General features: G+C 37.3%; 1 protein-coding gene across 1 annotated transcript; it reads left to right on the top strand.

The window, feature by feature from the left end:
* Window positions 1–1,650: 1,650 nt before the first annotated feature.
* Window positions 1,651–21,599, top strand: LOC6039224 (acetylcholine receptor subunit beta-like 2). Its single transcript, XM_001848813.2, has 9 exons — window positions 1,651–1,861; window positions 1,925–2,436; window positions 2,500–2,632; window positions 2,689–2,816; window positions 2,880–3,055; window positions 3,120–3,272; window positions 6,789–6,868; window positions 10,107–10,216; window positions 21,012–21,599. The coding sequence occupies exons 1-9, from the start codon at window positions 1,789–1,791 to the stop codon at window positions 21,225–21,227; spliced, it is 1,581 nt and encodes a 526-aa protein (XP_001848865.2). The 5' UTR covers window positions 1,651–1,788; the 3' UTR covers window positions 21,228–21,599.
* Window positions 21,600–21,964: the final 365 nt, after the last annotated feature.

Genomic DNA, 21,964 nt, shown 5'->3' with positions numbered 1-21,964 from the left:
TTTTGTGTCGTTGTTTGTGTGCATGGGGTGATTGGTCTTCTTCTTCTTCTTCGTCTTTTTTCTTTATTTTTAGTTCGCGCGTTCGTTGGCCAATGAGTTTATTTTTGTTCTCTTTACATAGTTTTCGATAGAAACGATCCGAATTCTTTTTTTTTCGAGACAAGCAAGTCGTATTGCTGGATTAAGTCCTTTCTATATCATCGATGATCGGAAGGCACGCCGACGAATATGTTTTAAGGCTTATGATATAAAATCATTTTAATGAATAAAGCCCTTCTTACATCACCGTTGATCGGAAGGCACGCCGACGAAGAATTTCTGGAGGATCGCGGTCGAATTAATACTATATTTAAAATTCTAGATAGCTATCTTTCGGATTCGATTGTGAGTAGCGGGACTTCGCGGTTACTATGCAACGTATTTTTGGAGTCTTTTTATATTTTAAATTTATAAGTCCTTCTTTTATCATTGTTGATAGGAAGGCACGCCGCCGGTTAAGTTCGTTTAAGTTATTGTTTTAATTTCATTACAATCGGTTACGTGGTGTCCTGTTTTCTTTTCGTTTATATTCGTTGATCGTAATAATTTATTCCAACTGGCAGCTTTAGTATTAACTCAACTACTATTTTTGACATTTGCTCGCGTTATCTTAATTGTACCAACAGTAAAAATATACTGATAAGTCCAGCCCATAGCACTACCGCTCGGTTGGCACGCGTTCGATTAAAACAAACTTTTCAAATAATCAATTATTTATCTTTCCGCAGCCGGCTGCCTAAGATTTAAAATTTCAACCGATAAACAAAATGCTCATGGTCACATCACTGCCACTCGTGAATCCTGACCTCATACCCATCTACTAACCCCTCAAAACTCATGTGATACTTTGTCGGAGAAGCAGTCGATTGGGCGGTCTCTATCACTCAAGTATCGGACTAACATTCCCATCCACTTCCCCGTGACCCTACCACTGGTCGTGGCCGGCGCCGGTATTGATCAGCATGATAGGGGCCTTTGAGAAGTTGCGAAGCGAGGAAAGATAGCACCCACTTATCTTCCACGGCTCGTGGATGTAACTTCTGGAGGTCCTGGTCAATAACGGAGTAGCAACTGCGGGTGGGCACCTATGCTTATGCTTATGCTTATGCTTATGCTATGCTATGCTTATATTTTTTTCTGTGTAGATAAATATGAATCCCAGCAAGCTTAGTAGGTAAAAGGTAGTTTTTTTAATTGAATAACCAAGAATCATGAAATTGCTTTATTGTTTAATAATACATTTTAAAATGTACAGTGACTACGACGCATTTTCAAAAACATGTTTCAACAATATGATCAATGCTCATAATATTGGCTACCATGCGTCTCCATCAAAACGCAAATTTTAAAAGTATTCTATGGAGACGCATGATATCATTCCAGAAGTTTCAAAAACAAACCCAAAATCATTCCCAAAATATCCCTTGTCAAATTACCCGCTTGTTTACGCTACAAAACCATGTGCCCGGCATCAACAAGTAGCACGTGTATCAACAAAGCCACGTGCTCGCAGGCTCTCTGTTTTGTAAACAAACGCATGCGTTTTCCGAGCCACTGGGAGCGTAAGAAAGTTTCCGCTCTTGCTTATTGATTTTTCATGTTGCTAAAATTTCACAGCATCCCAAAAGATTTTTCCCGTCGAATCCTTACGTCTCGTTTAGGGAGTGGACCTTTCGGATGCAAAATTAGGTGTTTTTCTGTGGCTTACGGTGCTAAATTTTCGATGATTGCAATCCTTGTGTTTTACTGATGGGGAAATTTATAAAGTTTTTGAACTTTAAGTTGTGCTTTTTAAGTTTAATCGCGTTTGGATATGCTCAAGGTAAGATTAGATGGGGATGCTTATCTGAAAGTGAAATAATTTGATTTAATTTTGTATTTTCAGGTTCTGTAGTGCACATTGAGGCCAATCCGGATGCGAAACGACTTTATGATGATCTTTTAAGCAATTACAACCGACTTATTCGACCGGTGGTGAACAATACCGAGACCCTAACGGTATGGCTTGGTCTAAAGCTGTCCCAATTGATAGAGGTGAGCCTGCGGAATCAGGTCATGACGACCAATCTTTGGGTGAAGCAAAAATGGTTCGATTACAAACTAAAGTGGGATCCGGAAGAGTACGGTGGAGTTGAGATGCTGTACGTTCCGTCCGAACAAATTTGGCTCCCGGATATTGTCCTGTACAACAACTGGGATGGAAACTACGAGGTGACGCTGATGACGAAGGCCACGCTCAAGTACACGGGAGAGGTTTTCTGGGAACCGCCGGCGATTTACAAATCTTCGTGTGAAATGAACGTCGAGTACTTTCCGTACGATGAGCAGACATGTCTGATGAAGTTTGGATCATGGACGTACAATGGAGCCCAGGTGGAGCTGCGACATTTGGATCAGGTATATGGAGACAATTGATTAATCTATAGAAAAAAAAAACTATAACTCTGCTCTTTGAAATAGGTTCCCGGTAGCAACCTTGTTCAGATCGGCATTGATTTGAGTGAGTTCTATTTGTCTGTGGAGTGGGATATTCTGGAGGTTCCTGCTAGTCGTAACGAAGAGTACTATCCGTGCTGTCCTGAACCATTTTCGGGTAAGTTGCTTTACGAAAACGAGAATGCATAAAGTTTCTAATTTTTTGGATTTCAGACATCACGTTCAAGCTAACTATGAGACGTAAAACTTTGTTCTACACGGTTAATCTAATCATTCCGTGCGTTGGAATTACCTTCCTCACCGTTCTGGTGTTTTACCTTCCAAGTGATTCTGGAGAAAAGGTGCGGTGCAGTTATGAAAACTTTTCCGCAAGCACTCTAACATGTTTGTTTGAAACATTACAGGTCACATTGTGTATCTCCATTCTCGTGTCGCTCACTGTGTTCTTCCTGTTGTTGGCCGAGATTATTCCTCCAACATCTTTAGCGGTTCCGTTGCTTGGAAAATACCTGCTTTTCACCATGATTTTGGTATCGTTATCGGTTTGGACAACCGTGTGCGTTCTGAATGTGTGGTACAGGTATGATGAAGTTATCATCAATATCAATCGGAAATTACTTCAATCATTAATTTTCTCATTACAGGAGCACCTCTACGCATAAAATGTCGTGGCTTGTGAAGCGGTTGTTTTTGGAAATTATGCCGAAAATTTTGATGATGCGTCGTGCCAAATACACCTTACCGGACTACGATGACTCCATGCAGAGCAACGTGTACACCAACGAGATCGAAATGAGGTATTTGGGAAAACAGCAGTTTGAATGCATGTTTGTGTTTTAAACATTTTGATGTTCTGTTTCTTCTTTAAGCCATACATAATTTGCTTTTTTTTTGACAAACTTTACACATTAAAATTAATCAAATTGAGCATGCATAAATTTTTTATGCTGAATTCGTCTAACAAGTCAAACGAGAAATCAGCTGTTTTTAATTTAACCTGGTTGAATATTACCTCTTTTATTGATGTAACTTTACGTCAATTTGGACTGAAAAAAGTTGCATTTCACCAGAAAAGTGGTAAAATTACACATTTTAAGAGGTAAAATAAAGATAAAAGATGTACCCCGTCCCAGATGTAATGTTACAATGATTTTTTTGTTACTGTGTGCAGGGTGCGCTACTTCAATCCAAATATTCTCAAAAGTGATATTATCATTGGGAATTTCATGCTCTACAACTCTGTCGAACATACCAAAGCTGCAAAACTCGATTCTGATAATTTATCTGCGATCAAAAAGTAATTTTTGTATGAAAAACATTTTTTGTGGGTATTTTTTTCTGGGCACTCCCAAACATGCTAAATATGGTTATCAACGTGGGAAAATGCATTTCAAATTGGGATATTCTACGCCAACTCGCGATTTGCGTGAAACCTTGTACTGATGGGTAATTTTTCGATATCTCGTAACGAAGGGGCGTTATGATCCCTTCATTTTTAAACATTCAAAAAGACGTGTCTTTCCAAAATTTGCAGCCTGCAATGGTAATGATTTGGAAATAAGCTGTTTTTTTTTGTGAAGAGCGAATTGCACACTTCTCAGCATTTTGCTGGAATATTCACCTACTCCAAGATTGACCTGGAATTATGCTCGGCTGTTTTCCTTCCATACTCCGTGTACGGCCGTGGTAAGATGAAATCTCCTAGTTGTCGGGATGCGCGAGATGACTCCCTTCTCCTCAGTGCAAAGTTGTGGTGTTGCTAATTAAGAACAAAGTTAGACTTTTAACATTGAAAATCGGACCATTATTTGCTGAGATATGGTCATTAGAAAATGGTGGGTTGTTTTGGTGAGATTAAGAAAACTTCAATTTTCGTGTTTCTTTTTCTTAAAGCGGCTCTTTCTCAGCAACCCGAGAATTTGCTGAACTTAAAAAAAAAATATTTTTAGAAGAGGTCACTCATGGTCACTATTTTTAAAGATTGAAAAACTGCAAATATTTCGTTAAAATCAAACTTTCGGTGGCTATATCTTGAAAACGGAGCCCTTTATTAAAAAATCTGTAAAGTACTTTTTGATTGCAAATTCAATTTTGCATTCAAAAATAATTTCAAACTTGTTTTTGCATGAAACTTCGATTTTTTTTTTCAAAAATCACTATTTTTTCAAAAATTTATAACTCGGCGGCAGATTTTTTGACTATGTTTCTCTATGGCTCAAAAGTTGCGGATTTTTGTCCCCTTAAACATATCAAAAAATCTCGAAAATCAAAAAATACGTATTTTGAAAAATTGAGTTTTAGTAAGAAAAAAGTTGATTTAAAAATCTGCAATTTTTTTTCCGTGCGCCTATTTTTTTCTCAAAAGTCTTCAGCAATACCTAAAACTTTGCCGAAGACACCAAATTGGTCAGAAAATTCACTCAAAAGTTACAGCTGTTTGAATATTTACATACCATTTTTGTATGGACAGCAGCCAAAATTGTATGGAGACTTGTATGGATGAACCAATCACACAAAATAGTTTATTTGATCATAGGGAAGGCCCCCACAAAGTTTGAGCCAAATAAAAAAAAATACAAATAAAATCCACTTCCGGTTTTGGTAGAGAATTGCTCAAATGTAAAAAAGAGGGGTTTTCCATAATAATTCCCATACAAAATTCAAATGTAATGCGCAAAGTGTGGATGCAACAAATCGCTCCCAAATTTCAGGAAGTTGTTTAGGGGCCTAAAAGGAACCGAAAAAAACATGTTTTGATAAATCGACCATCTCGAGCTATTCTAATGGACCATCCAACCCAGGACCATTCGCTTACAAAGCAAACACCGTAACCAGCAAGCCACAGCTGCTCCACAACTTCCTTAGTTGCTGTGCACCTATTATCGAAAAAAAGAAAAAAAAATAGTATTAAAACCTCTGCCTCTTTTGGAACAACATTTTCATTTCTGTAAATTTTTAGTGTTAAAATTAAACTGGGAATAGGGTAGAGGACCCCAGGAATAAATAAAAATCAATCAATATTTTGACTTTTTAATAGATTGTAAAACTATTGAGTCTCATGTTTCCATAAGGTTTTTTTTTTAATCATAAATAAATTGATTTGTGTTGAAATATTGTGTTTTCCAATTCCGCCCACCCGTCTTATAAATACGAAAATTTTCGTACCCAAACATATATAGGGGAACAGCATCTAATTCCAGCGTGCCTCTAATGTTGGCGGGTCAGAACTTTGACATGCAATTAAAGCTAATTAAAAGCGTTTTCAACTGAAATCGAGTGATAAATAGCTTAATAAGAAGTGAGCAAGCAAGTTTCTACCAAAAGTTTTGAAAAATTAGTTGTTTAAATAGTGAAAATCAGCAAATTGGATGGAGTTAGGAGTGAGAGCTTAACCTGCCAAAGATACGAGAATTTCCCCTAGGTCGTCCCAAACATTTTAAAGTTTTCGCAGACTGCGCGCGGTGCGTCGGAAACCCGGAACTCTTCCCGTTTTTGGATATGATACGTAAAATTGTCTGAGGAATCCGATAAAAATATTTTCAGACATAGGATCTTTGGTCCAGACACAGTCGAAACGGCATTTTAATGTTTCATAAGACCTTTTCAAATGTTAGGCTAGATTTTAGAAACTTCTAACTATTTTTCTTTGATAGGCCTACTAATCACCGTACACGGAGAGAGTTTAAGATTTGAAATAAAAAAAATTAATTGAAGAAAAACTATTGTACCCTTGTGCTAAACCTCGCGATGAGCATGGTTGTGCACTTTTAGTCAATCGTTTAGGCTGAGAAAAATATTCCCTCCATTTTATTAAAAGTTATAATTGATTGGAAATTGTTTGAACTGACTAAGAGCCAAACCAGATGATAATAGACTCCAATTGTGCTCATATATTCTACAGAATTGGAAACGTGACTAAAGACATTTTCCAAGTGCCCTAGAATTTACCCACTGCTCTTCTACGAAAAACTCCACTTCTCATCTTCTCGATTCACCGTATTATTATTAAACTCATTAACTTGCCACCCTTGATCATCGTATGCCACTCAGCTGTCTGTGTGTTGGTTGTGTGTGTTTGTGTGCGGGGGCAAGTGAGAAGATAAATTGCCAGATAAAGAACTCCCGGAGTCGTAAAAGATATGTGTCGGTGGTGGTGGTGGTGGTGGTAATAACATAATATAAGCACCTTGCACAATCCACGTGTCTTGTCATGGCTGTTCTTTCCTCATCTTCACCCTTACCCCAACCACCGTACTGGAATGGTTTTATTAACGCTCTTTCGTACCCATTCCCATTTCCACTTTAATTTGCAGTGTCAGTGATTTTCCCGGCGATTTCAAGGAAGGTGGCGACAGTTTTGATAACATTGGAATGAATCTTCCGCACGGTTCAGGTAAGCGCTTAAATACACATTCTAAGGTTCGTGTGATATAGAAGGTGAAAGGACAAACTCATATACTCTCTAGTATAGTTATACCTTGCTCCTGAGCGTAATCCCCCGGGTCATCGCTAGGTTCCACAGTTTGCTCCCTTTGCTATCAACGCCGACGACGATGGTCTATGGGAAGTGGGCCAGGATTTGACCGCGTGGCCCCGTCCCGGTTGTCCCTGTGTGATCCTTGTCAGCTCGCTTCTCTTCTAGTAGACCCGTACAGGTGAATGAAGTAGAGTGTGCGGTGGGAGCGCACCATGTTCATCATAGAGAAGGAGTAGGGGCGTCCCTTGAAAACAAAAATAAAATTAAAATTCTTTTTAAAGGCTTTTTGCACAAGTATTTCAAGAGAAAACTTATTAGTCAATTTATTAACGTTTCAACTAGATTAATTTACGAGCCAACTTCTTGGAAATACTTTTTAAAAATTGGCCTAAAATCGAGAACCCTGGTATGTAGACACTCGAATCCCTTTCCCTTGTCCTTTCTATCTAAACAAGGGCTGTTCCATTTACCTGCACATAGAAAGCTATGCGCAATTCTCTAGGAAGTTGGTTTACTAAATCGTTTGTAAATAAGTAAATTCACATTTCGTCGGACAAATTAATTCAAAACGGTAATTTAGCATCCGCTTAAAAAAATAAAGCCCAGTACTCCGCTTTTTCAAAACATTTTTTTCGTAAAATCGCGATAACTTATGATGTTTATAAGCAAACCCCTTATGTTTTTATACCAAAATTTTTGTAATTGTCTGCTCTACAATTTTGTCAAACATTGTTACACTCTAAAAAATAACCCTGCAAAGTTAGAAAAAACACGAAATTTTAAAATGAAAAAAAAAATGTTTTAAATAAAAAAATTACCCTACTGGGTCAATGTAGATTCGAAAAATTTCCCATAAAATGACATGTTCCAAAAAAATTTACAGTCAAGTTTCGGAAAATGGCAGAGTTAAAAAAAAAATTAGAATTTTTTCGATGAAAAATACGTTTTTCCGGAATTCTGAGTACGCCATCCAATCGGGCATCTAATTTTACATAAAAGTCTCTTTGACACCAAATTTCTATCTCATCACCGTTTCAGGCTGTAAATGATTGAAAAACACCTTTTTTCGCATGTTCAAAAATGGAAGGGGTCGTTCCGCCACGGTTTGTTTTCTACAACAACCTTTTCTGGAAAAAATAGTCATCGCTACTTTCAAAAATGTCTTATAGGAAATTTTCTCAGCTTTCCAATGCTTCTAAGAGCGAAATGTTTTATCGAGAAATTGCTGAGATATCTTTATTTGAAGTTTTTTGTTTTAAATTCCTTCATTATTTATTGGAAACTTTTTAACAACATGTCAGAAAACTAGTTAAATGATGTGTTTTATTTTTAACTGTTTTTTTTTAATTTGCGGGATTTATTCAGTAATTAGAAGCATATAATAAAATAATACTAAAATTACTAGATTCTTACATAATTTTTGTGTACATATACAGCAATTCCATTTGAAAAGAGCCTAAACCAAAAAAAAAGTTCTCCGATCGGGCTCAAAATTTTTCTGGGGGTTCCTTGGCCAAAATAATTAAACCCGTATTTTTTTGTTTGGCCATTAGGGTGGCCTACATCGTGCTAGGTGGTTCAAAAATGGCAATTTTCGTCATTTTCGCAAAAACCACTTTTTCTAAAATCATATCGCCATTTCATCCGATTTTAGCTGTCTTAGACGCAAAGAAAGGTGATGAGTTTGGCTATTTGGGAAAAGTAAAAAGTTCCAAAATCTAGCTTAACTATTGAAAAGTCGTATGAAAACTTAAAATGGCGTTTTGACCGTGTCTGGACCAAAGAGCCTATGTCTGAAAATATTTTATCGGATTCCTCGGAAAATTTCATAACATATCAAAATTGGCGATGTCGAACCGTACGTTTTGGAGATACGATTTTTGAAAATAAAAACTGCGACGCGCCACGCGCAAAAACGGGAAAATGACGAAATCGGCAAAAATCAACTTTTTCACTAAAACTGCGATAACTTTAAAATTTCAGCGATGACCTATACATGTCTGGGTACCAAAATTTTCGTAATTGAGAGACGCAACTTTTGGTACCATAACATCTATAGGTCATCGCTGAAATTTTAAAGTTTTCGCAGTTTTAGTGGAAAAAGTTGATTTTTTGCCGATTTCGTCATTTTCCCGTTTTTGCGCGTGGCGCGTCGAAAACGCAGTTTTTTCAAAAATCATATCTCGAAACGTACGGTTCGACATCGCCAATTTTGATATGTTATGTGAAATTTTCCGAGGAATCCGATAAAAATATTTTCAGACATAGGCTCTTTGGTCCAGACACGGTCAAAACGCCATTTTAAGTTTTCATACGACTTTTTCAATAGTTAAGCTAGATTTTTGGAACTTTACTATTTTTCCCAAATAGCCAAACTCATCACCTTTCTTTGCGTCTAAGACAGCTAAAATCGGATGAAATGGCGCGGAGATATGATTTTAGAAAAAGTGGTTTTTGCGAAAATGACGAAAATTGCCATTTTTGAACCACCCTAGCACGATGTAGGCCACCCTAATGGCCAAACAAAAAAATACGGGTCTAATTATTTTGGCCAAGGAACCCCCAGAAAAATTTTGAGCCCGATCGGAGAACTTTTTTTTTGGTTTAGGCTCTTTTCAAATGGAATTGCTGTATATCACGTGTCTACTCTGATTAAGCTGATACAACCAACATTTTTGCATGTGTTAGATTGGTAAGGGTGTCATTGGATTTTTTTAGAACAAGTTTCACGTAAATCTTAGAGGGGTCGGGGCAACTTTTCCCGATTTTGTTTAAGTTGGTAGAGAATTTCCCTTATAGTAAAGTTAAAAAGTTGAAAGTTTTTTTAGTTATTGATGATGCAAAAAATTGAAAGGGATTGGGTAAGAGACAAATACTGCATACGAAATTTAATTTATTTGAAATAATTCAAAAATATTAAAATAGAAAGTAATCACCTTCCCTCAGAAAATTTCCGTTCCCGCAACGTCGTGCCGAAAGGATCCGCCCGTTCGCGTTCAGTCTGCGTGATAATTTATAATTAAAATTTGATTTATTTCATGCTTTTTGTACCATCATGCTGCCGCCACTACCACCGTTGGACGGACCGACCAACCGCGTCGTTGTTTTTGGGACGGCTTGGCCGGTGGGCTCCCTTTTCCTGGGACTGCTGCAGTTGAACCCGATAATATCATACCGAAGCAATTGTCACCGGAGCTCTCTTCTGCAATACAGGCGGTAAGATTTATTGCGCAACACATCAAGGATGCTGATAAGGATAATGAGGTGAGTTTGTTGAGTTTGTGGCAATGCGCTGTCTTATGGGTTTGGCGGTGATTAATGGGTGATCAGCAGGTGAGAAAAAACAAATCGGACTCAGAGAAGGTGTTTGCGCTCATTTCCGGTGTTTCAGGGGTTATGATTTATTTTGCCCCACGGTTAACGGAAGTTGCCATGCTGATCAAAAACAAGTACGTTTGCGTCAATCGAACGTGACAAATTTGCTATTGATGTGCTCATATCTTAGGTTTTGTACCTCAGGGTAGATTCTACTTGCTTGTTATCTATAGTAGATCTTTTGCAATACTCAATACTCAATCACAACAACTCCAATAACATTCCGACTAAACTCTACATGATTCTCGAAATGTAGCAATAGACCATTGATACATTTGCAGATATGTTTAGTATGTAGCATGTAGGAACGAAAATGACTTTTTGGCGGGCTATCAGGGCCTTGTTCCAGGGCGTACTGAACGCAGGAGGAGCTGGAGCTTTGCATTTGAATTCTAAATGGGATGTAACCCGTAAAAAGACTGTGGGACAAATATGAACAAAATCGGTCAACATTTACCCATTGACACTCGGAGGTGAAGTTTGTATGGGAAAAATCGAACAAATGTATGGGAAACCCAATTTTCTTACGGTTTGGTCTGCACGGTACGCTTATTTCATCAAAATATTCCCAAAAGTGAAATTCTCATTGTAAATTTAATGCTTTACAACTTTGTAGAACATGCCAAAACTGTAAAACTTGGCTCATTTTTGTATAAAAAAAAAACATTTTTTTTTCATCTAATTTAGGCTCGGGTATCAATGGGCTTATCTCAACCAATTTCGCTCAAAATTTGCACAGATGCCTAACATAACCCAAAAAAACGTTTTCCGCTTGTGAAGCAGGGGGTCATTTTTTCTGGGCACCCTAATGTCCAACTTACACGGATGCCCAAGCCTCTTAAAAAGTTGGAACAGTTCAACTCGCTGGTTCTCGGGCATAACTCAACCAATCGGGACGATTCTTGTTTCCGGTGGTTTGTAAGAATGTCTAAATGATTCCCAAAAAAATTGCAGTACATTGTACTTGATTTGAACAAATCTGTAATTTCTGCGGCCGAAAACATCGTTCCAACTTTTTTTAAACGACTGCCCCCGCGGAATTTTAGCATTAGCATTAGCATTTTAGGACGCCCTATCCACGGATGGCTCCACAACGCTTATTCCTCTGTTTGGTATGGTTGTGTTAGAACCTCATCCGGAACAATAATCCAACACGGGAGATACCATGTCTTCATCTTTTGATGAGTGTGTAATACTACCCAGGGCATAAGGGGGTCCTCGCCGGGTCCAAGTTATCCAAGTTATATTATTTTCATAAATTCAAATCGGATAAAACAGGTAGGTATTTATTAATTAGAATACTGGCAATCAAAGCTGGTATGCTTAAATTTCTATCAAATTGAGCAAAAATTATTTAAGACTAATCATTTATGTTAAGACCAGCGTTTTACATTGCATCGCATATCGCTATTTTCCAAGTTTCATCAACTTATCCTTAAGATCTGTTATGCGTTTGAGACCTAATTTTCAACACAGCTCACAGAGCTGGCGAAAAAAAATCCCCACAACCAGACCCGTTTGATCTTCAGTAAACAAAAGGGAGAAATTACCACCTTTTTATGGTAATGAGGTTAAAATTTAATTAACAAAGTCTTTCCCGCCCATTATACTTGCGTTGAAACTTGCCCTGGTCCGATGGTTGGTGGTGGCCTGGACCTGGACCTGGAACGGACGACTTATCTTGTTGGTGCGGGGTCCAGCCAGGCTTGTTTGAAATGCTCTTAACTAATGATGCTCAACCTTCATTAGGCTGTGGAGAGCGGGAGATATATCACACCGCGGACACGGCCTATAACCTGATTTTGGCTCTGTTTGTCCGTTACCCGAGTGGTTCTGGGTGGACTTGGTCGTCTGGTAGGTCTGGCTAATCTTTTTGGTGTTGTTTAATGCCTTGTAGATGTGAAGTAATGGTTTGAGATTTAATTTCAAACCCGATGTGTATAAGTCCATTAGTGAATGATACATAAATAACTGACATAACTTTATAAACTTATCAAAAATCAAATATTTTAAAATATCCCGCGAACCGTCACGAACCTGTTTCGGGAGGGAGGTGATGTAATGCCTTCAGTGGAAGTTTTCGTTTCCAACCTACCGCAATATGATTCCAGAATGCAGAGTGTTGTTTCATGGTACGCTGACATTTCTATTAAGAATGCGATTAGGGGAAACATTTCGAGCCAAACATTTCATTAGGGCACAAAACCAAAACGTAAACATTCGGGATTATTCCACTATTCCATTCATTAGTACACTCCCTACATGCCCTTCAAGAATCAGATTGATAACAAACAATTTCCTATTGAAAAAATCAAAAACTCAAAAGGGCCCATAACAATGTTCACTCCGAATCAGAAAAAAAGTTCAATTGTGCCCTTTTCTTTTTCGTTAGTTTTTCGTAGTTGAGGAACTTTCTATGTTATAAAGTGAACTTTTCATACATTCTTAACACTAATTCACTTCAAAACAACGTTTGGTTTACGTTTCACCAAAGATTTCTGCAGAAAAAAACTTCGCCGAAACTCAATATTTAATACGGTCCCGCGGATGCTGTTCAGTACACATTTGAAGAATTTTTATGTTTCACATGCCTTATTCTCACCATTCGATCACAAAACTTCACCAATTAACATAATGTTCGCTGAATTCCTCTTTATTTCTAACTGAACAAAAGGTCAAATAAACATCATTCAACACAACAATCGGATGACAGCGCTTTAGTGCCCTTTCAATTCTCTTTGAAATTGCATCTAGAAAGGGCCCATTATAAACAACAGTTGGAAAGTTAAAAGGGCCTAATAACGAGATTTTTTTAATTAATGAGTTTTATTGCGAAAATCAACATAAATTAAAAAGCATTCAAGCAGAGTTGAGGATAATGATGTGTTTTATCGTATCATAAGTAAAAATACCATCAGTCAAGCTTCTTTTTTAAATAGGAATTGAAACAAGTTGTGCACTTTTTGCAAGCGATTTTCTCGAATCGCGGTTTTTGGTTTTTTGCCCTAATGAAATGTTTGGCTCGATTTTACTGCGACACAGCAAGAACGTCACGTTTTTCCGGTTTATCATTTTACGCTCCCTACTTGTCCACCAGGTTGGGAGGGGAAATACCTAGGCTGAACTTACCTTTTTTTGCCGTTATAATTAATGGTGATATTTGAGATTTCTTCCTTAAAATGCTGTTACTGTCACGGCTTGTTTCGTGCTGTTGCCCATTTTTCGGATGATTAATTGAAAAAAAAATTCCTGTGGATTACTGTTTTCTAAACTTGGGCATTTTTCTTCCCGTTCCATTTTTATTTTTGCTGACGTCTCAATCAGAAGAGAGTTCTATTTAAATATTCTATGAAAAAATAAGAAAACCTGAGTTATGTACATCAAAAATGTAAACAGTAGACGTTCATGCAAGTGTTATACAACGGTCTATTACTGAAATCCTTCGGGAAACTTGTCGAAATAGTAGGGAGTATCAAAATAGCACAATCCGATCAGAACTGAATTGCATAAAAGGAGCCCCCTCGTAACAAAATTTACATTCAAATTCAGAATATGTTGTATAGAGCGAAACACGACGTGTAGCTCAAGATTGAACTCGAATTTTGGGGGTCTATGAAAGTCAAAAGGTTTAATGTTATAAATCAGTTTAACATTGCAGTAAAATTTATTTTATTGGCAAATGTGACGATTTTCTTTTAAAGATTCAACTAGGGTAAACTATAAAGTTATTCCTGACCTGATGGCATAGTTCTACGTCCTTCATTCCGGCGACAGCTAATCAGTTCCCTGAGGGCAATTCTTCCGGGGCTTCCCCTCCTCTCGAATTAGCCACTGCCGGATACGTGCTTGTACTTAAATTCAACTATTTTGTCTTGCTGGTTATTTACTAACTTCAAAAGAGTTGTTTGCATTCCTCTCGACAAGAAGCTACAACACACACACAACACAAACAACACAAGCGATACCATGGCAAAATTTCCTTCGCCGGCGGCAATGTGCGGGTGTTTGTACGAGTGTTGCTAAAGAAGGAGGAAAGAAACTAAACTTGTGTTGTGTCTCGGTTCTGTTCTATGGGCAAAGTAGCTTGACGGAGCAGAGGCACTTTGAATTTGACTCCTTTTTCACTCCACGTGCCACTCGTTCCTTTGCTGGCTTCTGGATGTTACATAATTTTCTTATAATATTACTTTAAATTTTCGTTCACTTAATTTTAACTTAATTTTTTTCACTTGAAACGCCTTTGAAATCCACTCATATCTCAAAGATGACCTAAAGGCATTTTGTACTGTTTGGATGATGAAAATTCATGATAAAACTTGAACATTTTGAACATTTCCCTGCATAAATTTGTTTATATATAGGACGTGTCACAAGAAACCATGAAGTAGAATGTTTTAATCTCTGGTGCATTGTGACCTTAAGAAAAAATCGAACTTAGGGGAGATGGGGGTAAGACGGCCACCCTAAGCGAGAAGTCTCATAAAATTAACACTACAGATTATTTTGATCTCAAATCAGGTACATATTGTTCTACTAATAGTCCATTATAGAAATGACATAAATTAGTTGGTCTAAAACCCAATTTTCAATACTTTAAAAAAAATCAATTTCAGTTTTAAAAAAATAATTGAAATCGGATATATATGAAACACGTGGGGTAAGACGGCCACCCATGTGGGGTAAGACGGTCAGTGCTATAAATTAACTTGATAACTTTGCTAAATCCACCCAAATACCTACATGATTGGTTGAACAGACTTCTCTGAAAATCATGACTATTTTGGTTGAAAATAACAAGTTTCAGATGTGAAGAAAAATGTTATTCGACAAATTTTATATTTTGGCTATGTGAATTTCATATTATTGCGACCACATTTCATGAAAAACTATGAATTTTTACACGAAAATATACCCAATTTAATGAAAATTAACTGGTTTGTGTATTTCGATTAGAATTAGTAAAACATAATTATGTAAACAATATTGAATTAGGGACTTTTATTAAAAGTTTGAATGAATTTCATACTTTTTAATGAATTTTTCTATATCACAGTAAGGAATATTGACGAACCGGCAGTTAACAGCATTTTGATAGAAAATTGATAGTTTTATCGAAAGTATGTCAAATATGTCTTAAATATGCCTTAACAGTCGAAAATCCTTCAAAAATGCAACCTTTATCTAACCAAATTTACAAATAACGGGTGGCCGTCTTACCTCCAAATTACTTATTTTATAAAATATATTTTGCAAATACCTCAACGCATTTTTTAAACTTTTTCGTGGGACATAATCATGGGAAAACTTCAATTTAACATGAAAAAATATTTAAAGAAAGTATTACATATTGTTACCTAATCAAAATGCTTAAGTTGTGAATCATAAAAATTACATCCAGTTTCAAGTAGAAAAAATATTTGTTTTGGCAAAGGTGACTCCATATGCATTATTTAGCATGAGGAACGGTATTGCTTAAGAGCGAGTTTTTCACCAATGTGTAACAGGTCGTATCGAGGTGCTCCGATTTGGATGAAACTTTCAGCGTTTATTTGTCTATGCATGAGATGAACTCATGCCAAATATGAGCCCTCTACGACAAAGGGAAGTGGGGTAAAACGAGCATTGAAGTTTGAGGTAAAAAAACATAAAAAATCTTAAAATTGCTCGCATTTCCGTAAAACTTCATCAATTCCAACTCTCTTAGATGCATTCTAGATGTCTTTTGAAGTACTTCTAAATGTGCCATAGACATCTAGGATTGGTTTGACTTTTTCTCTTAGCTTTTGCAAATAAATGTCAAAAATGGATTTTTTTAAAACCTTAATATCTTTTTCCAACAGCCTCCAACATCCATACTCCCATAGGTCAAAAGATAGGCAATTTAATGGACTATAAGCCTATGGTATTAACTTTTTGGACAATCACAGTTTTTCTCATAGTTTTTCGAATTTTCTGCAACAAACATTTTACAACGTTAGTTTTTCCCCTGTAGGCCTCCATAGCGGAACCTTTTTGGTCTCAATTTTGTCATATTCGGAATCCTCGGACAATTTCACGTAAGTTAGAAGTATTGGAGTTGTAAATTTGATTAGAAAAAATGCCATTTAGAATGAACAAAAATATTTTTTAACAATTTGTTGGATTAGGGGTAAAACAGGTTTTCGCCTACTTGATACAGCATTTGACGTATTGATCATAGGGTAAATAAAATCTATTTCTTTTTCCAAAAATGTTTTATTTAATTATTTTTTAAATCAAAATAACAATTCCAATACTTCTAACTTACGTGAAATTGTCCGAGGATTCCGAATATGACAAAACTGAGACCAAAAAGTGCCGCTATGGAGGCCTACAGGGCAAAAGCTAACGTTGTAAAATGTTTGTTGTAGAAAAATAGAAAAACTATGAGAAAAACTGCGATTGGCCAAAAAGTTAATACCATAGGCTTATAGTCCATGAAATTGCATATCTTTTAACCTATGGGAGTATGGGTGTTGGAGGCTGTTGGAAAAAGATATTAAGGTTTTAAAAAAATCCATTTTTGACAGTAATTTGCAGAAGCTAAGAGAAAAAGTCAAACCAATCCTGGATGTCTATGGCACATTTTGAAGTGTTTCAAAAGACCTTTCGAATGCATCTAAGAGAGTTGATAAAGTTTTACGGAAATGCGAGCAATTTTAAGATTTTTTATGTTTTTTTTACCTCAAACTTCAATGCCCGTTTTACCCCACTTCCCTTTGTCGTAGAGGGCTCATATTTGGCATGAGTTCATCTCATGCATAGACAAACAAACGCTGAAAGTTTCATCCAAATCGGAGCACCTCGATACGACCTCTAGAACAAACCGAGCAATATTTACAAATACTGCCTCTTAACATTTTAGACAGAGTTCGGAAACTCACTCACAAGTTACTCAACCATGAGGAAAAACTAAGTTACCTGCGAGTAAATTACTCATCACTCTCTGTGAGTGTGAGGGCCTTCCTCATTAACTCACAAAGAGGGCTTTGAGCGCTCATGAGGGCTATTTTAGAAAACAAATTTCGAGATGTCAAACTCTACATCGATAATTTTCTTGCTCACTCAACAGCGAAAAAGTAGTCCTGATGGTAGAGGCGCAGTGCTATCAATTAGTAGTTTTTTTTATCACAGTGGTTCAAATCCTGATTTTAATCTGTTTTTTTTTTCAGCTGTTTGTTGTCAGCTTCCAGCTGTCCTACACAGAAAAAAATAATGTAAATTTGGAAGCTTTAAATTTGGAAGGTTGAATATTACCTCTTTTATGATGTAATTTTACCTCAATTTAGACAGAAAAAGTGACATTACACCAGAAAAGTGGTAAAATTACACATTTCCAGAGGTAAAATTACACCTTTTTTTCTGACATAAAAGATGTACCCCTTCCCAGATGTAATATTACCATGATTTTTTTTTCTGTGTACCGACGGAGTGGTCGAATGTTGTTTAGACGGAGAATGCCTCTGCGGGTGAATTTTAACAGCTCTACCAGCAGTGGATGGCCGTGTTGCTGAGGTAAGTGGCCACTCACGCTCGTCGACATTTGTACAATTGTGTTTTGGTTAAGAATCGGGACATGCCAGAGAAGTTGCAGTAGCCACCGGTGGGTTTGGCTTGGAGGTTCACTGAAAACTAAAAAAAGGCCGATCCAGTGCTTTGGACAGCTTTAGGCTAGGGCCACCGGCGGCCGCTGAGGCTCCATTGGCGTATCCTGGTTCTTAGGCAAGACATATTGGTAGAACTGTCAGCGATCGAGAGTGGCCACAGTTGCACAGCTATCAAAGGGAGTGACCATTACCCACAGCAACACGGCCATCTTCTTTTGGTATGGCTGCCAACATCCACCCGCAGAAGCTGCCCTCGTCTGTGGCCTCCGATTTATCCTGCGGTAGGTCAATCCGCAACGGATTCGACCGGTCACCAATTTTAAAATTATGAAAATAATTGCCCATCCGCAGGACTTTGACAATCCAAGGTTTCTTTTGAAACAATGAAAAAAAAATACGAGACAGACAAAAAAATATAGTTTCTCCACTTTAATACCAACACACAACCTTCGGATTTATAGACATTGACGCTACCTCGAATGTACAACCGATTGATAGAGTCACTTGATTTTGGATTGATGTAGTCATTGATTTTGTAAATAACAAATTGTTGGAAACGGCCTACTCACACCCTCATTTTACTCAAATATGAGTAAATTTACTCAGCCCTCACACTCACGGTGAGTATCGAGAGTGTTTACTGTGAGGAAGCCTACTCAATTTGTGAGTGTGAGTGGTTTTCCGAACTCTGAGTAATATTCATTAGCATACTTAGTAAAACAGTGGGGTGGCCGTCTTACCCCGCCTGGACGTCTTAGCCCCAGCTCCCCTAAATGTTTTTTTCTGTAGTTTGTATGGAAAATAAGGGTTGACTTAAGTCCCAAAAAACGCACAAGGAGCGAACTACCTCACAACATTTTTAGAAGAAGGCCTTGTCAGTGTCTGATTTTTGTCATAATGATCAATCGGCTGCCTAGAAGGCATCTATCACGTATGTTGGATGCACATTATCTGCATTTCTAAACGATTTCTTGTTTTTTCCCCTTGGATGACATCAAGGGAAATCTTTCAACTCGGGCCTTTCAATATAAGGAAAGAGTAACTTTTCAAAACACCTAATAAAAAGCAGGGAGAACCGACAAAGATAAGTTGGAATGTCATAATGCATCACACGTGTTCTAGTTTTCCAAAGGAAAAGTCTATTGGGGAAATACACCCTTTTTCACACTTTTCCCTGGATTTTTCAGTCTACTCAGTTGACTTAGGGAACATGCCCTTTCAGCTGGTAGTGCATTCTTCCCATATGTTCTGTTTAACACATGTTTCCCTTCAGTTAGCGTAACCCAAACGTTGCAACTTTCTCAATTATTCATGTAGTAAAGATAAATATCATAACTTAACAACACGCCCAGAAAAAAAACGAGCCACGAGATGAAGAGGAACGGGATGTGTCATCCCGTGCCAAGGCAACGCCATCCCAGGCAGAGAGAGAGAGAGAGTGTTTAGTGCACACTCCTGCCCCAGATAGTAGTGTAGAGAGCCACGTGGGGACATGTTCCGGCATGATGTATGCTAATAATGGAAAGTAAGCATCTGTTCCCGGAAGTTGGACTTTTGTTGTCTGGGTGGCTGCGCCACCACCACTCTGTTGAGAGGGGCAGTAACCCGAAACATGACTTGCATTAACCATAAGAAGAGGGTCGGAAGCAGCTGGGACACGGGTTTTGTTCGGGTTTTCAGAGGGTACCTGAAACAGTCTTCGAAAATTGGGCACGTGATGATTACTTGAAACTTGTTGGACGTAAATTGAATGCATCAAGCAGTAGTATTTATTTAAAACCGTCAACTATGAAAACTGAAGTCTACATTTTGGCATGGCGTGAGCCGTTGGTGACCATGATGGTAGAAGGGCATACGGTCGGTGTCGTGTTTTCTTGTCACACGTGCATTTAGAGCCAAATTGAGTAAAGAACGTCATTTTGCTCACAATGCCTCACCTCACAGTACCTCAAAATTCGATTTCATTTCTGAGTTATGCAATAAAAACCGAAAAAACTCCGTATATTGTTGTCACTCTTCATATGAAAGAAGTTTCAATCTTGACGTGCTACACAGAAAAAAATGATGGTAATATTCATCAGGAAATGGTAACAGATTTTGTGTCAAAAAATGTTTAGTATTGCATCAGAAACTGGTGAATTTTCCTCAGACTCAAAAAAAAATTTTTTTTTGGAAATGGTCACTCATGGTCACTTTTTATTAAATAAAAAAACTGCAAATATTTCGTTAAATTCTTACTTTTAGTGGCTGTATCTTGAAAACGAAGCCCTTTATCAAAAAAACTGTAAAGTACTTTTCGATTGCAAATTCAATTTTACATAAAAAATCAGGTTATTTTTTTTGTATGAAATTTAGATTTTTTCCAAAAAATACTATCTCTACTACTACTCGGCGGCAGATTTTTTGACCATACTTCTCTATAGATCAAAAGTTGCGGGTTTCGGTCCCCTAAAATATATCAAAAAATCTCGAAAATCTTAAAAATCCTATTTTGGGAAATTGAGTTTTTGTGAAAAAAGTCAATAAAATATCGGCTTATTGTTTTTTCTGTGTACCCATTTTTTTCACTATAGTTCTCAAAAATACCTAAAACTTCGCCGAAGACACCAAATTGTTCCAAAATTGATCAGCTGTTTGAATATTAACGTACCATTTTTGTATGGACAGCTGCCAAAATTCTTTGGTCATAAAGTTTGAGCCAAATAAAAAAATACAACAACAAACCCTTTCCGGTTTTGGTAGAGAATTGCTCAAATGTAGCTTAACAAAAATACAATATAACTTAATTTGGAATTCAAGCTAAGTTAAATTTACATTGTCAATCATCATTCCTAGTTTTTTTAAAGGTTCGTTGAACAAAATTTTTATATTGACTCAGGGTTTAAAAAAAACGTTAATATCAAAAATTTATTATTTTGCTTATTTAACCTTTTTTAAAACTGTAGATTTTCAAATTATTTTTTCTAAACAAACAATGAAAAATCCAGCCCAGTTGATTTAAAATTGGAAAAGAGAATTTTTGTCCTGCTGGAACAAGCTAAAATATCTTTCTCTTCCAGGTGGTCGAAGATTGGCGGTTCGTGTCGATGGTGCTGGATAGATTTTTCCTGTTCATGTTCACATTTGCCTGCATCTTTGGCACGCTCGCCATCATCTGTCAGAGCCCGTCGCTGTACGATACCCGCGCCCCGGTCGATCAACAGCTGAGCGAGATTCCACTCCGGAAGAACAACTTCATGCTGCCCCCGGACATTGTGCGCATCACGTTGGACTAATTGTTTGATGACCTCCTCGCTGCTGACTTCTTCACCTTCACCGCTGAAGTTAGTCAGCACAAGCAGGCAAGGGGAGAGGGGCCGATTGGAGTTTGATTGTTTTCCGGAGTGGGATTTTTATTGTGGCATGTTGAGTGCAAATGAAGACAAAATGGTACGCAAATGTAGTCGAAAACTCGTGCACATTTAACATACAAATCAGAAGGATGCTCGCACGACCGAGGGGCCGAAATCGTTGGAATTGGTCACGTTAGTTGAGGAGTTTTATAAAATAAACTTGCAATAAATTAACTAATAATATTTGTAATCCACACAAGTCACTAAGCATTATGCAATATCGAAATATTTGAATAAAAAAAGCTGTTCCAAGATTTTTGACTCTATTATTACGTTATAAAACATGCTGGTTTATCACATCCCTTCCTACTTCACAGTTAGTATTACCGGTCCGAAATTTTGTTAAAATGCTTTTTCAATCTTGACTACTGTCATCCCAATACTGATAAAAAATCCATTCCAAGACTGTTTTGTGTTCAAATTAATTAGTTTCGAACTTAATTTCAGAACCAACCACAAACTATTGAAAGACTTTCGCAGACTTCACAATTAAGGAAGGTGTACGTGTTGAGCAAATGCTATGATCCATGTACGTATAGTGTCTTCATATATGGCAAGATTTTACAACGAGGGTTGGAAGTCATATATTCTTTGAGTTGTTCGAGCTGATGATTTCCACC

This window comes from Culex quinquefasciatus, chromosome 3 (assembly GCF_015732765.1).
Source record: "Culex quinquefasciatus strain JHB chromosome 3, VPISU_Cqui_1.0_pri_paternal, whole genome shotgun sequence".
In the NCBI taxonomy this organism is placed as follows: Eukaryota; Metazoa; Arthropoda; class Insecta; order Diptera; family Culicidae; genus Culex; species Culex quinquefasciatus.
This window is presented reverse-complemented; position numbering and strand designations above follow the sequence as displayed.